This window comes from Chiloscyllium plagiosum, unplaced genomic scaffold (assembly GCF_037043375.1).
Source record: "Chiloscyllium plagiosum isolate Xiang-an unplaced genomic scaffold, Cpla_swu_hap1 HiC_scaffold_9, whole genome shotgun sequence".
Classification (NCBI taxonomy): domain Eukaryota; kingdom Metazoa; phylum Chordata; class Chondrichthyes; order Orectolobiformes; family Hemiscylliidae; genus Chiloscyllium; species Chiloscyllium plagiosum.
The window spans coordinates 27,958,224-27,975,404 of NW_028270147.1; the positions used below are offsets into that span (position 1 = coordinate 27,958,224).

The 17,181-nt window shown below is 40.7% G+C and overlaps 1 protein-coding gene across 1 annotated transcript in view; it reads left to right on the plus strand.

Annotated features, from left to right (window-relative positions):
* Positions 1–10,416: 10,416 nt before the first annotated feature.
* tie1 (tyrosine kinase with immunoglobulin-like and EGF-like domains 1) overlaps positions 10,417–17,181 on the plus strand; it is an 89,146-nt gene continuing 82,381 nt past the window's right edge. Inside the window, exon 1 of the mRNA XM_043698905.2 lies at positions 10,417–10,894. Within this exon, the coding sequence (XP_043554840.2) occupies positions 10,846–10,894 (49 nt within the window). The 5' untranslated portion in view covers positions 10,417–10,845. The remainder of the gene's footprint in view (positions 10,895–17,181) is intronic.

The window sequence follows — 17,181 nt, forward strand, 5'->3', positions numbered from 1 at the left end:
AGTTCAGATTCTCAATGAAGTACTTAAATTATGTAATTTATACATGCTTTAGGACCTATAATGTAAAAATAGTGAATTGGTTTGTAACTTTAATATAACTTTATTACAGCATTATCCTTATTTTAATGTCCTGTTAAATGTCCTGGCTAACTAACAGGAAACAACAAAGATGAATGGGTCATAGTCAGGAGGGCAAACTGCAATCAATGGAGAACTACAGGAATCAGTCCTGGAGCTTCAACTATTTAGAAGCTAAGTTAATGACTTGGATGATGGGACCAGCTGTACTGTAGCCAAAGTTCTTGACCTTACAAAGCGTGATAAGGCTAAAAGAATTCTGCAGAGAGAAACAGATAGGTAAAGCAAATGAGCATGGAATTGGCAGATTCAGAACTTACACACTTTGGCACATAGAATAACAAAGGAGACTATTATTTAATTGGTTAGAGACCACAGAATGTTGCAATATCAAGGGATCTGGATGTTCTTGTGTATGAATGATAAAAAGTCAGCAGGCAGGTCCACCAAGTAATTAGAAAGGCAAATAATATTGGTATTTTTTGCAAAGGAGATGAGCATGAAAGTAAAGAGGTCTTAGTACAACTTTACGGGGCATTAGTGAAATCACACCTAAGGTACTGTGCATAGATTTGCCCTACTTAACGATTTACATACTAGCTTTAGAAACCGTTCAGAAAAAATTCTGAAGAAGAGTCACTGAACTCAAGCATTTACTTTGTTTCTCTCTCCATGGATGCTGCCAGACCTGCTGACTTTCTTTAGCCATTTCTGTCTTTGCTTCAGACAAAATTTACTCGGCTGATTCCCGGCAAGAGCAGCTCATTTCATAAGGAAAATGTAAGTAGAGTAAGCCTTTATTCATTGGACTTTAGAAGACTGAGAAGAGATCTAATTGTAACATATAAGGTTATGAGATAGGTTGACAGGATAGATGCAGAGGGGGTGGGGGCAGGGCTGAATTTTCCCAGCCATTGAATAATGTTAGCATTGGTGAGAAAGCTGGAATAATATAGGGAAATCTCTGATGCCAAGAGGAAAACGTTCCATTTTCCAACCAAATGTTTGAAGAGCAAGATGTCACACTTGCTAGAGATTGCCAGACGCCTTTTTATTATTAATTCATGGGACATAGATGCTGCTGGCTGGCAAACCCAGGAAACCCAGGCGATCCCACCGGTGTTTAATACTTTGCCTGTTTGCAAGCATCCAGTTTATTTACTGGTAACTCGAAGTGGTTTCTAACTTTTATCAACTGTAGCAGATAGCATCACACTGTAGAAGAATGCAGGTAATACATTTTGAAACATAAACATACCTACTTTGGAACTCTCTGGATCAGAAAGAAATTGAGTTGGGCCTATACAAGATTTTTAAGGCAGGAGGAGATAGATTCTAGTTAGGCAAGAGGATCAAATTTGATCAGGCGATAGATGGGAATGCGCAATTTGGAACACAAACAGATGTGTGTGATCTTACTGATGGCAGAACAATCTTGAAAGGTCAAATGGTCTATTTCTGTTCCTAGTTTGTATGGTCACAAAGCAGAATGTTAAGCTGAGGTGGAACAGGTCTCACAGCACCTTTTTGCAGAGTGAACAGATATCTCTCCAAAATCAGGTCCAGTGTATGCCCAACAACTGCCATCATTATTTGCAGATCCAAGTATTAGTTCTCACACTGAAGTGTTAACTTGGAAACCTTTGCTATCCCGCTCTTTGGCCATATGAGTCATTTGGCAGACTTGATCCTTGTGACAGAATTTCTGTATGGAAATTAATTTCCTTTGTTGTTAATGTGGAGTATTTAAATTTCAAATTAGATTACACTAAAGTCACAATATATTTGAGAATTCATTCCAAGACACATCGAGTGGGTTTTGATTTGATTCAGTTTAAAGAACAATATAGTCTTCGAGAGGATAATTATGCTATTGTTCTGCAGGAACAATGATAATAGATTTATTGGTATTTCAGAAATGCGTCAGTGACACATAATTCATTTAGTAGGTAAAGGGGTGTATTTTTGGATTTAACTGATAATAAGAAATGGTAGAATTTAACATGTAAACAGAATTTAGCTTCATTCTTCAATAAATAAGCAAAAAATTCTGAAAATACAACATGTATCAGTCAACAACTAGTAGAGATTGGAAATTAATATTTTAGCAGGCACTTTTCATTAACTTCTTAAGAAATTTGTCCTTGACATCATCCTTGACTTATCTTAAACTGACCTCTTTAAACTTCCAGTATTTTTTTTGTTCTTACTTTCAGATTTACAGCATCCGTGCTTTCTTTCTCTGGGTCATGCATTGTGAAAAATGAAAAGGCAATAATTTCAATCGTTGTTATATAATAAAAAACATGCTGCTAAAGGTAACAAATTAAAACATCGACAGCCAGGCTATGTTCCTGTCCATTCAGTATTAGTCCTGTACTTCCTTTATCCCAGTCTCCGGTAGCACTAACCCACCCAACCCAAAGACCCCTGTCGAGTTCAGACTTCCTTCCACACGGCCGCCTCCAGTGTTAGCTAAAATCATTAGTCAGTCTTAGTTGTTTTTGTGACTATTTCCTGTGCAAATCCCTTCCTGTGCACTGGGACACAATACTGACAGAAAGAACATTTTCCACAGTCTCTGCCAGTCATCACTGCTTTTTCCCAACCTGGAGATTCGCCTGTTTCACTCACATCTTTCTCCCTGTGCCACAGGCTGCACTGCTGCAAACAGATGTAATTATCGCTACATTAATGTAATGTTTGGTTCTATGTTGCATAAAACAACAACTCCAAAACTTGTTCAGAACAACTTAATGAATTTTTCTGGAATTGTCAGCAGCGTAAGGGTTAAGACTGTCTGCTAGAAATTATGGAATTAGCAGCACAAAAAGATAACATTATTGAGGTGGATTCAAAGCTGTCAAAGGTAAAGATGAACCTATACCTTTCCCATCTAACCTTGAAGCAAAAAGTAGGGGATGTTATGCCATTCTGTTGCTCAAATGATAAATTTAGGCAGACTGCATGAAAAATTGATATGGCAAAGCATATAATTGAATTTGTAATGATAAGAATATTTGAAAAAGGAGCAGCAGAAGACCCTCAGGCCCAGAAAGCCTGCTCCACCTTTCAATGTGATCTTGGCTGGTTTTATAGTGTTAAGTTTTTACAGGTTAATGTGTGTTACTGTGTAAATAACACCTCCCATTATGGTATTATAAAAAAACACATGACTGAGACACTTGGAGGGAAAATGATCAGGCTTCACCAGTGAATGACCTCTTCATGAAGAGTAGTATACAATCAAATAGAGGTTGCTTGAACATACCAATAGTTCAGTAATCATTCCCAAGCTAACCTGATTAACATACAACACAAAGTCAGTAGTGCTGGGCTGGAAACAGAGTTTTAAGCAAGTTGAGAAAGTGATGCCAAAACTGCAGAACTCAGGAACAGACAGTTGAGGAACTCTAAAGTCGCCTCTTAGACAAATAGAGGTCTTAAGGGTCAGGAAATCAACTTTCAAAGTCATTCAAGGCTGCACCACACGTGCATGGTGGTCTGTGAAGAAAACTCCCCTCCATTGATTACAAGCTGTAAATCAGAGACCCAAGCAAATATCATGGATTTGGTGAGCCACCCTACACTTATACTCTCACCAAAGCCTCATACAATTGTAGCAAGATTTCTTTATTTTTATATTCCAGTCCACTTACAATAAAGGCCAACATGCCATTTACTTTCTGAATTGCTTGCTGTAACTGTAAGCTAACATTTTGAGTTCTTTGTCCGAATACACATTTAAATCTCTCTGGCTATCAACCCTTACAAGTTACATAACTTTCACAAAATACTTTGCATTTTTGTTCTTTCAATCAAAGTGAATAATCTTTCATTTCCCCCATTATACTTTATCTGCCACTGTTACTTATTTTCTGTCAATTCTTTTGCAACTTCTTTGTGGTGATGTCACAGCATATATTTTTACCTAGCTCAATAGCATCAGAAAACCTTGATATGCTACTCTCTCTCTCTCTCTCTCTCTTTCTCTCTCAATGTGGAACTGCTGTTCCCTTATGATGAACCAATCCTCTATCGATGCTAATAAATCACACCCAACTCTATGATCATTTATCTTGTAAATTAAGCTGTTGTGCAGCACCTTATAGGAAGCCTTTGACTGGCTGATTAGCTTTTTAGTTACATGTTCAAAATGCTCAAACAAATTTGCAAATGGGTTTCTCTTTCTTAAAGCTATGTTGATTTTCTAAACATGCTTTGGTTTCAAATTGTATTATTAAAACTTCCTTCATCGAAGATTTTAGCAAGGAGCCAATGACTGAAATCAAGTTGATTGTCCTGAAGTTCACTATTGGGTCTCTCTTTCCTTGCTGGAAAGTGTTGTTATATTTGCTGACTTCCAATCTGCTGAGACCATCTACTAAGAAGATGATTTTATTCTTTGTTCAACGTCTGCTATTTCCTCATTCCCTGCAATATGTCTGATGTCTCTCCTTCTAATGGACCAATTTTTTTTAGCTACACTCTTACTTTCTATATGCTTGTAAGCTCTCTTACAATCTGTATTTTATTCTGGCTAGGTTAGTATTACAATGCATTCTTTCCCCTTTATATAATTTCAGATTTCTAAAACACTTTCCATCAAACTTCTTTACAAAATAAGTCTCTTATTTTCTTTGAATACTGGCCTTTACCTTCTTAGGAATGCACAATGGATCTTTTTTTGCTGTGTTTTTGTTCTACAACCTAATGTATTTCTGTTGAATATTTTGATTTGTTTCTGTTTATTTACTGTCATAAATTTGAGACTCTTTACCCAATGAGTCTTAGACAACTTTCCCTTCATATCTATTTAATTGATTTTGTTTAAGTTTAAGATTCTCATTTGAAATTTGCAGTATGTCACTTTCAAACTTTATGTGGAATGCAGTTATATTACAATCACTATTTCTTGTGCATCCTTTACTATTACATTACTAATTATTCCTGCACCATTACACAATACTGGATCTACGCGGGAGCTAAAACAATTTTATTCCACAGCAAATTGCTCCAGAAAATGTCACAAAAGCATTTTCCAAAAATATCTTCCAGATCATCTTTGATAATTTAATAAATCTGGTGGTAATGAAGATCTAGCTCCCCCATAACTATTAATTAGGGCGGAATCTTCCCAGTCACTGAACAACATGGGTGTTGGCAAGGAAATGATGTGAGAAGGCCAGTGAAAAGGTTCTCAATGTCAAAAGTAAAATTTCTCAATTTCTCACCAAGTACTGAACAACAACATTAGATTCTCACTAGTGAGAGGTAAGAGATCTATTTGCATGTTTACTTTGCATTTGCAGTTCATTCTTACCTAACCTCATCTCATTTATGCACAGTTTTCCAATCTGCAATCTGCCTGATTTAATGCTGAGAATCCTCAGTGTAAAAGGGAGAGGGATAAATTGTGACTCTAGCTTGCCACTTGCTCCTCTGAACTTCCATCTTGAACACATAACACCAATATTTTAGGGCATACTTAATGAACATTCCCTGCCCAGAGACTTTGGCATCTGGTACATACCTGCCTCACCGCACCGTCATGGCATATCTCCTACTCCACTTGCAAGATGGTTCAGCACTTCAATGCTGCACTTTGGAGCACATTGGCAGTACTCACTGGAATGCTGCTGCCCGGATATTTTGACACTCATCATACTTCTGTCTTAGATTAGATTCCCTACAGTATGGAAACAGGCCGTTTGGCCCAACAAGTCCACACCGATCCTCTGAAGAGAAACCCATCTAAACCCATTCCCCTACCCTATATTTACTCCTGTCTAACACAGCTAACACAATTTAGCATGGCCAATTCACCTAACCTGCACATCTTTGGATTATGGGAGGAAACTGGAGCACCCAGAGGAAACCCCATGCAGACACAGGGAGAAAGTGCAAACTCCACACAGACAATTGCCTGAGGCTGGAATTAAACCAGGTCCCTAGTGCTGGGAGGCAGCAGTGCTAACCACTGAGTCTTGCCTTTTAGTACACACAAAGCCTGGCAGTTTGGTATACTTGTCAGTAGTAATCATTCAAGGAGGTCAGCATGATGCTGTACATCAGACTACATGTGCTATATCAATCACACAATTGTACATGTTGGCAATGCTTTTTACTTGGTTGCCAGGACCTGGGGGTTTCAGCATCATCACATGAGCAATATTGATCTTCATCAGTCAGCACCAGGATCCTCTTATCTTAGAGGGTGAGGAGACAAATGTCACATGCCTCACCACCCTCCTGACTCTCTCCATGCAATTATGGGCCATTTTCTTCTACAATATGACAAGGGAAGAGATTGAGTGAGACGGAACTTTATGGAATAACTTTAGTACTGGTGCAGGTAGGAAAAGCAAATTCAGTGTCTGAATGTGTAGTGATTGAAAGTGATTGGTCAAGTGGATCTCGCTGAGTATGAGATCCCTAATTGGGGTTGTTAACCTGGGCCAATCAGGGAGCCCTGGCTGACAGATATAAACAGGAGTCTCATATTCTTAAAAACCTTCTTCTCTGTCTTTGGTTGCACTTCAGCCCCATGCTCCTGATCTTCGGATACCCACTGTGGAGGGGGGTTGGGTAGATCGTGAGTCTGCTCCTGGGCCTGACCAAAATTGGCCATAAACTGGTTCAGACAGCAGGCTGTGGAGGGGATCGTTAGCGCCGACTGCCTGCCCCTCTTCCGTGGTTATGTCAGAGCCCAGGTGTCCCTGGAGAAGGAGCACCTGGTGTCATAGAGATGTACAGCATGGAAACAGACCCTTTGGTCCAACCCGTCCATGCCGACCAGGTATCCCAACCCAATTTAGTCCCACCTGTCAGCACCCAGCCCATATCCCTCCAAACCCTTCCTATTCATATACCAACATCAACACCTCGAGATTTTCAGGGAAAGGTGAGCACCGCAGGGAGTGGAGTGTATTATTTCCCCCTCCAACTCTATTTTGATTTAATCCCAGCTACCCCCCGCCCACATTGTTTGATCACGCAGTATTGCCCTTTGAGAAGGGCACTGCTTGACACTGGCCAATTTGGTGTTTCCTAAAGAAAAAAAACAAAAAAAAAATTAAAAATACAGGTGTCTCTGAATAAAAGTAAACAGGAGTCTCAGAGAATCTCCTCATTCTAGGAATTGACACTGGGTTAACAAGTCAGCATAGCTGTGCTTAGGTAAATAAGAGGTGACTCGATGATGGGATACCAGCCTCTGTACAGTTATTTCAGATTGAGTGATTAGGCAGCGCAGAGGCCATGCAGGTTTAGTGGTGTGGAACATTGGTCTGAGTGAAAGCAAGAAATAGAAGATGTTGTAATGAGAGAGGTAGACAATGGTGGCACTTAGCATGTAGAGTGAAGAAGGTCTTTGACCTTCTTGTGGCATTGCTGAACATTTCTCCAGTCTGTGGAGATTACATTGATGCAGGTGGCAATCTCAGACAAGGGTGGCATTGTGACCTCCTCTGCGGCTCCTGGGGGATGAAAACAGTCCTCCTCTGTGCCACCCTTTCCACCTGGATCTCCGGGGCTCTGTCTATAGCACGAGGCACCAAATTTCTCTTGTCTGCTATGTCTGTGAAAAATAACATGAACGGTGCACAGTCTCTCTGGAATGACAGTGCTTGACCAAGTGAACAATTGCCTTTAAAATGGCATCAGCACCAGGAATCCCAGAAAGTGCCAGCAGTGGCCAGTATTTATTAATGGTGGGTGAGAGAATATGTCGGGTGGGAGGCCATAGGGGCAGGGTGCATAGATAATGAGGTGAATTTGGGAAGATAGCCTGAGAAAATTTGCTAAACCTCGTAGACAAACATCCTCCATGAAACTGGCTACACTTGACACTTAGCTGATTTTTGATAAGTTTCAGCCCAAGTCTTTATTATAGCCATCAATAATTTTTTTTATGATCTATCCAGTGTTGTAACTGTGACTAAGATGCCTATAAATTAGTTTCACCAGTGTTCCCTGACCTTTGCTGTTCCAAACTTTCATCTGCGCTGATTCTATTTAATGATTTCTCAGTCATGGTTCTTTCTCACTAACTTTATGTCATCTTTTATTAAGAGAGTTACCCCTTGTTCTTTCCCATTTTGCCAATCTTTTCAAAATGTTAACTAGAAGAACTGCGGATGCTGTAAATCGGAGTTGAAAATAGAAATTGCTGGAAATGCTCAGAGACTGAGGAAGGGTGACTCAATCCAAAATGTTAACTCTGATTTCTCACCATAGATATTGCCAGACCTGCTGAGCTATTCCAGCAATTTTTGTCTCTTTTCAAAATGTTAGCCATGATGTGGAGGTGCTGGTGTTGGACTGGGGTGGACAAAGTCAAAAATCACATGACACTAAGTTATAGTCCAATCCTGCACCTCCGTTCTCACCGATTAAAGACTTAATAGTTGTCTAGATTTGTTCAATATATTTGCATAAGTTGTATGACCCTTTGATCTTTTACTATATATTCTGTGTCCGATGTATTCTCTCTCATTAGCTGCCTGAGGAAGGAGCAGGTGCTCCGAAAGCTTGTGGTTTCAAAGAAGGCATTTGGTATCCTTTCCTTTATTGGTCAGAATATTGAGTACAGCAGTTGGGAGGATTGTTGCGGCTGTAGAGGACATTGGTTGGGCCAAAGTTGGAATATTGCGTGCAATTCTGGTCTCCTTCCTATCAGAAAGATGTTGTGAAACTTGAAAGAGTTCAGGAAAGATTTACCAGGATGTTACCAGGGTTGGAGGATTTGAGCTATCGGGAGAGGTTGAATAGGCTGGGGCTGTTTTCCCTGGAATGTTGGGGGCTGAGTGATGATGTTATAGAGGTTTATAAAATCATGAGGGCATGGATAGGATAAATAGACAAAGTCTTTTCCCTAGGGTGGTGGAGTCCAGAACTAGAGGGCATAGGTTTAGGGTGAGAGGGGCAAGATATAAAAGAGACCTAAGGGGTACCTTTTTAACGCACGTATGTGGAATGGGCTGCCAGAGGAAGTGGTGGAGGCAGGTACAATTGCAACATTTAAAAGGCATCTGGATGGGTATATGAATAGGAAGGGTTTGGAGGGACATGGGCCGGGTGCTGGCAGGTGGGACTAGATTGGGTTGGGATATCTGTTCGGCATGGACGAGTTGAACCAAAGGGTCTGTTACCATGCATCTCTATGACTCTGTGAATGGAAACAGAGAAAACGTAAGCTCACCAACTTTTCTTTAATGTTTCCATACCTATTGAGACACTTTTCTGACCCACCTATTGACACAGATCAATCAAGCTGATTTAAAGAAAGATAGGAGAGAGAAGGACAAAACTCACAGTAAATGTAGAAATAAAGTAACCACAGTAACTCATCTGAGATTGTATAAAACTGTTGAAGAATCTTTATGATGGTGAGAAGAACGTTAGGAAGAGGGTTTAGTGAAGGCTTCAGGATCTTGGAGATATCTTATGATTAAACTGCTCCTATGGGAAATAAATAGCACGGTGTGGGTGAAGTTATTCAGATAGAATGTGCATTGTTCAAAGATCAATAAGGTGCAGGGTGTCCCTTACAATGTAGCAATAAGATCAGAACTACATAGACCTCAGATTGCCATCTACAGTTGGATACAATGTTCCTTCTAAGCTACACGTGTGCTTAGCAGTACTGAGGGTCCATGCGACTTGCTGACAAAGTTGGGTTTTGAAAGTCCATGCCATTCATGGATCTCAGAGGACGCTCATTGAAGTAAACCTTGGAAGGAGTTTTGGTTGTATATGGGGTTAACATGCAATAAGGAGTTCTAAAGAACACTAAGCCTGAAGATAGCACTTCACATACCTCTCCCAGATTGGAGTGTCCTGAACCCAAACACTAAACCCTAAAATCACACAACGTAAGAGTAATGAGGTAGATTTTCCTTTACAAATGGGTATAATGTTGCAGTGAATTTGGCAGTTGGACAGTTTGAATGACAGACTGTGGCTCAGCAGCACCAGTTTTATGCCAAAGTGGTATAATTCTTGCCTCTTAGGGTACCTCAACTTTGCAAAAAGATCTGGGAATCTGTGAGAATGCTAACTTGAATAACTTGCCACAAGGCTGAGGTAAATTTATATGCAGGGCATAAACCTTCAATCAGCTCAACATCCTTTAATTCATTTAAAAAGAAAACACTTAGAGTTATTAATAGATCAGGAGGCGAGGTGGGACCGTGCTAATGATTTAAAGTAACTGTCCTATTTTAGCTGAGTTATGACTCAGAGATGAGATGTTATCTTGGCAGTGTAACAGTCCCGGGGATTACTGTTCCTCAGTGATGTTCCGGACGGGAATGATGTGGAGGGTAGCACTAATGTCTGGTACAATCCTTGCTGTCTTGAATCACCGCTTCTCTCGGCACGAGTGACGCTTTTCCTCTTTGCGTTGAGTCCAGCAAACCACTGTGAGAGGGGGAAGAGGGGGAACGCAAGATTCCCAGGGGGAAAATGGAAATAGGTCTTACTCCCAAACAATCTGCTCCGCTTAGATAAAGGCTGTGATGAAGGAGCGGCGCTCTGAAAGCTACTGTGCTTCCAATTAAACCTGTTGGAATATAACCTGGGGTGTCGTGTGATTTTTTAACTTTGATAAAGGGACTGCATCAAAGAGCCATTCTTGACAGCAGAAGCTAAAGTTTCAGCCGGACCTAACCGCACGCTCTGTTCGTGGGAGAACTTCTGGATTGTACAACATTCATTTCCAACTCCTGGATTTGCTCGCTGTATTTTTTATAACGGAAGATAAACATGTGTGTTTGCCGGCTGTACTGTTTGACGTTCGCTTTTCATCTAACAGGTAAGACTTCCAGAATCACTTTTTTTGTTCGTTTGTTTTGATGAAAGTTGCATTTTGTGTTTCGAAAAGGTTTCTCCAACACACTATTTCATCTGCAATAAACACCCTCCCAGGTTTCCCTCGATGGGGGGTGTCCTGAATAGAGCTCTGTCGGTTTGGAGGTGAAACAGTTTCTGCAGCTTCTGGACAGAGCCCCCAGTCTCCAAACACTCCGAAGGACTTGGCTTCCCCTTCTAGCCAACGCTAGAGATTACAGCGCAGAAAGCTGGAGGAGCAAGATGTAAGGCAGATCTCATTCATAAGTATTTCATCGGGCGGCAAAAGAAGGATGAACAGGGTGTTTTCTTGCTCCACTACAGTCAAGTGTTACCATTTTAAGTTTTGAGGGTCTTTGTTTTTGCCTTTTACAGAGCAGTGCTCCCCCTGTCGAATAAAAGGGCCTTGCTCCTGGAGCCTGACTGGGATATGGGCAATCTGATGTGATTGACAAATGAACATGTTGCCCCTCCAACTGGGGGATGGATATTCGTCCCTTGTTCACACCAACTCAAAGGAGCAAAGCCAATGTGTGTGCCAGTTCTTGGACTATTCTGATCACTAACTTGCTGGCAACTCGGGGAGCAGATGTCCCTTCGTAGCAATTGAACCTGACTGAAATTATTACTGAGAAAATGAATGAAGAAGCTTTGATACATTTATGATTTGGAGATGCCCGTATTGGACTGGGGTGTACAACGTTAAAAATCACACAACACCAGGTTATAGTCCAACAGGTTTAGTTGGAAGCACTACCTTTCGGAGCACTGCTCCTTCCACAACACCTGATGAAGGAGCGGCGCTCCGAAAGCTAGTGCTTCCAATTAAACCTGTTGGACTATAACCTGGTGTTGTGTGATTTTTAACTTGATACATTTAGGAATAGCTTATTTGAATTTGTAATCAGAAGAAGCTCATAAAGAAGAGTCTAAGCAATTTTTCTTTAATTAGGGTGAGTCAGATTATTAAAAATATAATTTTTAAGATATAGTATATTCAGTAGCATCTGTTGTGACTTCAGAAAACGGTGAAGTCACAGCCAATTAAGTACTTTGGAAATATAGGCACGAATGTAACTTAGGATGCACCGGAGTGTATCCGTGCACAGCAAGCTCTCACAAATTGATGATCAAGTATCTTTTATGATGCTGATAGAGTGGAAAATGTTGGTCAGGACATGGAGGATAGTTCACCTATTCATCTTCAAAATATTGTCAAGTGATCTTTGGTGCCCACCTTATAAACCAGACAAGGTCTCAGTTTAGCATATGAACTGAAAACAGCATCTCCAGCAATGCAGCACTCTTCACTCCTGCAGTGAAGTGGTTGTCATTCTTTGGGAAGGATGTGAAGGCTTTGGAGAGGGCACAGAAACACTTTACCAGGTTGTTGTCTCGTTTGGAGGGTATTAGCTATGAGGGAAGATTGAACAAATTTGGTTTGTTTTTACTTGAACATCAAAGGATGATGGGCGACTGGATTGAAGTTAACAAAATTATGAGGCATCAATAGAATGGATGGTCAGAGTCTTCTTCCTGGTGTGAAAATGTCAGGTACTAGGGGACGTAGGTAAAAGGAGTAAGTTTAAAGGAGATGTCAGCTAAGTTCTTCGTGCTCATATCTTGAGAGGGGAACATGAATTTTCAGAGTCAAAAGTACTACCAACTGATCCTTGGCTCACCCAAAAGAATCACATCCAAATAAAAACAAAATCATTTTTAACGATGGTATATACGTGCAAGTTGTTGTGGAAAGACCTATATTATAAAGTGGTGGAATTTATGGCGAAAGCATTAACAAATGGTAAATATTGTAAATGGCAGAACCCCTTTGTAGCAGCATCAACATACAGAGGGGTCTAGGCATACAGGTCTATAATTCCCTGAAAGTGGCAATGCAAGTGGATAAGATACTCATGAAGCTATACAGCATGCTTGCTTTCGTTGGTCAGGGCATAGAGTAGAAAAAGGGGCAAGTCATGTTGCAGCTGCACAGACCTTTAGTTAGGCCACATTGAGAATATTGTGCACAGTTCTGGTCGCCACAATGCCAGAAGGACGTGGAGAGGATACAGAAGTGGTTTACCAGGATGTCGTCTGGTTTGGAGGATATTGCCCATGAGGAGAGATTGAACAAACTTGGCTTGTTTTCACTTGAACATTAGCAGATGAAGGGAGACCTACTAGAAGTTTGCAAAATTATGAGAGGCATAGATAGAATAGATAATCCTGGTGTAGGAATATCAAGTATTAGGGGACATAAGTAAAAGGGGTAAGTTTAAAAGAGATTTGAGAGGTAAGTTTTTATCCAGAGGGTGATAAGTGCCTGGAATGTGCTGCCAGAGAAGTCGTGAGGCAGATAAAATAGCAATGTTTAAGAGGCACCTTTTAGGATATATATATGTCAGGATATAGAGGTATACAGACTGCGTGGATGCAAATTTTTTTTTAGTTTAGAAAGGCATCATGTGTCAGTGTAGCTTTGGTCAGCTGAAGGGCCTGTTCCTGTGCTGTACTGTTCTCTGTTCTTTCTTCCAAACTCGACATGTTTAGTATTCTTACTGCACAAAAATGGATAAATAGCGTCAGTGAAAAGTGAGGCCTTATCTTGGCTTATTATTACTTTCAGAAAAGTAAAAAGATGCAATCTGATTGAACCACAATCAAAGTTAAAAGTGTGTGTTTATCCAATGTCATAAGTATTGTGAGTGGGTTATGGCTCCACTCTTGGCCAGAAATGAGCTCCAGAATACTTTCAGTGGAGAAAAGACAAAAATACACTAAACAATACACAAGATAAGAACATGCATGTTGATGTATTCAATTAGCACGTTCACGAGTGCTTTATCCTGTTTAAAAAGTTGTGTCGAATGTTGATGTTTCAGAAAGTTCCCAGAATGGTGAAGGTTTTTTTTTGTTTATGATCCCCACACTACCCTCCCACCCCAATAATAAGTTGGTTTTTAGTCACTGATTTCCAGCATTTTGCAGAAGCACTTTCAGAGATCAAGGCAATTAGATTATCTCACTAAGTATTCTGAGGTGTTGCTTTTAAGACTCACTTATGCACGGAGTTCATCTGTACATGAACATTGAAGTCCTGAAACTTTGAAAATCAACGCAAACTTCAAAATGTTTCTGAACAACATTTTCACATTGCAAACCACACTGTAATTATTCAGTAGTACATGAATGCAGTTCACCAGCCTTTAAGCTATTCTGTCCACTTCACTCACTCAATCTCGAGGCTGCATTAATTTTGATGAGACCCTGGTATAACTAATTTCAAATTATTGCTTAGGCTATAAATATCACCATCTATCTAATAACCAAATGTAATTTATTATTCATTAAAATAAAACAATGAACTGAGGATGCTGGAGATCTGAAACTTGTATTAATCATTATGGTTTCAGAGCAATAACAGAGTATTTACTATACGCACAAAATATATTATTAGTATTTGCAGATGACAGAAACATAAATGGAGGCACAGGTAGTGTTGAGGAAGCAGGGAGGCTGCAGAAGTACTTGGACAGGCTTTGAGAGTGGGCACAGAAACAACAGATGAAATGCAATGTGGGAAAGTGTGAGGTTATGCAGTTTTGAAGGTAGAATAGTGGCATAGATTATCTTCTAAACTGGGAAAGACTTCAGAAATCTGAAGCACAAAGGAACTTGGGAGTTCTAGTTCAGGATTCTCTTAAAGTTAACATGCTGGTTCAGTTGGTGATTAGGAAGGTAAATGCAATGTTGGCGATCATTTCAAGAGAATGGGAATACAAGAGCAGAGATGCATTGCTGAGGCTGTATAAGGCTCTGGTCACACTACATTTGGAATATTTTGAGTGGTTTTGGGCCACATATCTGAGGAAGGATGTGCTGGCATTGGAAGGATTCCAGGGGAGGTTTACAGAATTATTTCAGGGATGACGACCTTGTCTTGTGTGGAGTGGTTGAGGACCCTGGGTCTGTATTTGATGGAGTTCATAAGGATGAGGTGGATATCTAATTGAAACTTAGATAATACTGAGAGGCCTACATAGAGTGGGCATGGAGAAGATGTTTTCATTCGGAGAGACAAGGACTCAAGTAAGAGAGAGTAGGACCAGAGGACACAGCCTCAGTGTGAATGGATTACCCCTTAGAACTGAGAAGAAGAGGGCATTTTTTCAGCCAGAGGATGGTTAATCTGTGGAACTCATTGCCACAGAAGGTTGTGGAGGTCAAGCCATTGAGTGTATTTAAGATAGAGACAGATCAGGTCTTGAGAAGTAAAGGGTTACAAAGAGAAGGCAGGAGAATAAAGTTGAGAAACATTTCAGTCAAGATTGAATGGTGGAACAGACTCAATGGGCCAAATGACCAAATTTTGCTCCTATGTTTGAAGTTCTTTATGGTGGAAATGTGCTTTAAAGTACATCTCCATGAATAGGTTTATATGTGCCTTGAATCTAGTGCACGTCTGATGTCTGTTACACTCCCGAATGTCATGTTTCAAAGTATAACATTTGTCAAGGAAAGAAAACTTAGGAATTTCATTTATGATTCTCCAGACCTAAAGCCACAAATTAATAATTGATCTCAGTACTTTATAATTGCCTCAATGGACCACCTGGCTGTGAGAAATATTGTGCAGTGGCCTTAACAGAAATAGGGAGGCTGAACATAATTCTGTCTCAGAAGTGTTACTGAAGGTCATATGGACAAGTCATGTTTCAAGTGACACCTAGCTTGACAGACTGTAAGTTTTAATTTTGCAATTTGGCTATCACCCTCATCAGTCAGTGAACATATTTCGAAGAAGCTTCCAATGTACTTTTAACAAAAGAACTTCAATTTATTGCACAAACAAATAGAAAAAAACCCCATCAAGTTACATAAACGATATGTTTAACACTTTAGAATTGTAAAATCCCTGTAGCGCAGATAGAGGCCATTTGGCCCATCGAGTCTCTGCCAATCCTCTAAAGTGCATCCTTTCCAGACCATCACCCCTCTGCATTACACCACATTTACCTAGCCTGCACATCTCTGGATAGTATGGGACAATTTGGCAAGGCCAAACTACCTAACCTTTGGACTATGAGAGGAAACTAGAGTACCTGGTGGAAACCCATGCAGACACAGCGAGAATGTGCAAACTGCACACAGCCACCCCATGCTGGAGTTGAACTTGGATCCCTGGTGTAGTGATGTAGCAGTGCTAGCCACTGTGCTGCCGTGCTGCCCTTGCAAAGCTTTTATAAACAGCAAAGAAAGTCCAACCCTTTTTTTCCAGCATTATCCTTTATAGATGCTCAACACCAGTTAATTATCATTACTATCTTCACTGTTTAACTTCGTACTGAACTGACATGTTGCAAGCCTTTTCTTTCTGCACATTCACCTAATGTGCAGAGCAGAGTCTGATTAGAACAAGTCAACATGGATTTAGTAAAGGGAGGTCATGCCTGACAAACCTGTTGGAATTTTTTGAAGAGGTAACAAGTAGGTTAGACCAGGGAAACCCAGTGGATGTGGTCTATCTAGACTTTCAAAAGGCCTTTGATAAGGTGCTACACGGGAGGCTGCTGAGCAAGGTGAGGGCCCATGGTGTTCGAGGTGAGCTGCTGGGATGGATTGAGGATTGGCTGTCTAACAGAAGGCAGAGAGTTGGGATAAAAGGTTCTTTTTCAGAATGGCAGCCGGTGACGAGCGGTGTCCCGCAGGGTTCGGTGCTGGGGCCACAGCTGTTCGCATTATATATTAACGATTTGGATGAGGGAACCGGGGGCATTCTAGCGAAGTTTGCCGATGATACGAAGTTAGGTGGACAGGCAGGTAGTACTGAGGAAGTGGGGAGGCTGCAGAAGGATCTTGACAGGTTGGGAGAGTGGTCCAGGAAATGGCTGATGGAATTTAACGTGAGCAAGTGCGAGGTCTTGCACTTTGGCAAAAAGAATAAAAGCATAGACTACTTTCTAAATGGTGAGAAAATTAATAAAGCCAAAGCACAAAGGGATCTGGGAGTGCTAGTCCAGGATTCTCTAAAGGTAAACATGCAGGTTGAGTCCGTGATTAAGAAAGCAAATGCAATGTTGTCTCTTATCTCAAGAGGGTTGGAATATAAAAGCAGAGATGTACTACTAAGACTTTATAAAGCTCTGGTTAGGCCCCATTTGGAGTACTGTGTCCAGTTTTGGTCCCCACACCTCAGGAAGGACATACTGGCACTGGAACGTGTCCAGCGGAGATTCACACGGATGATCC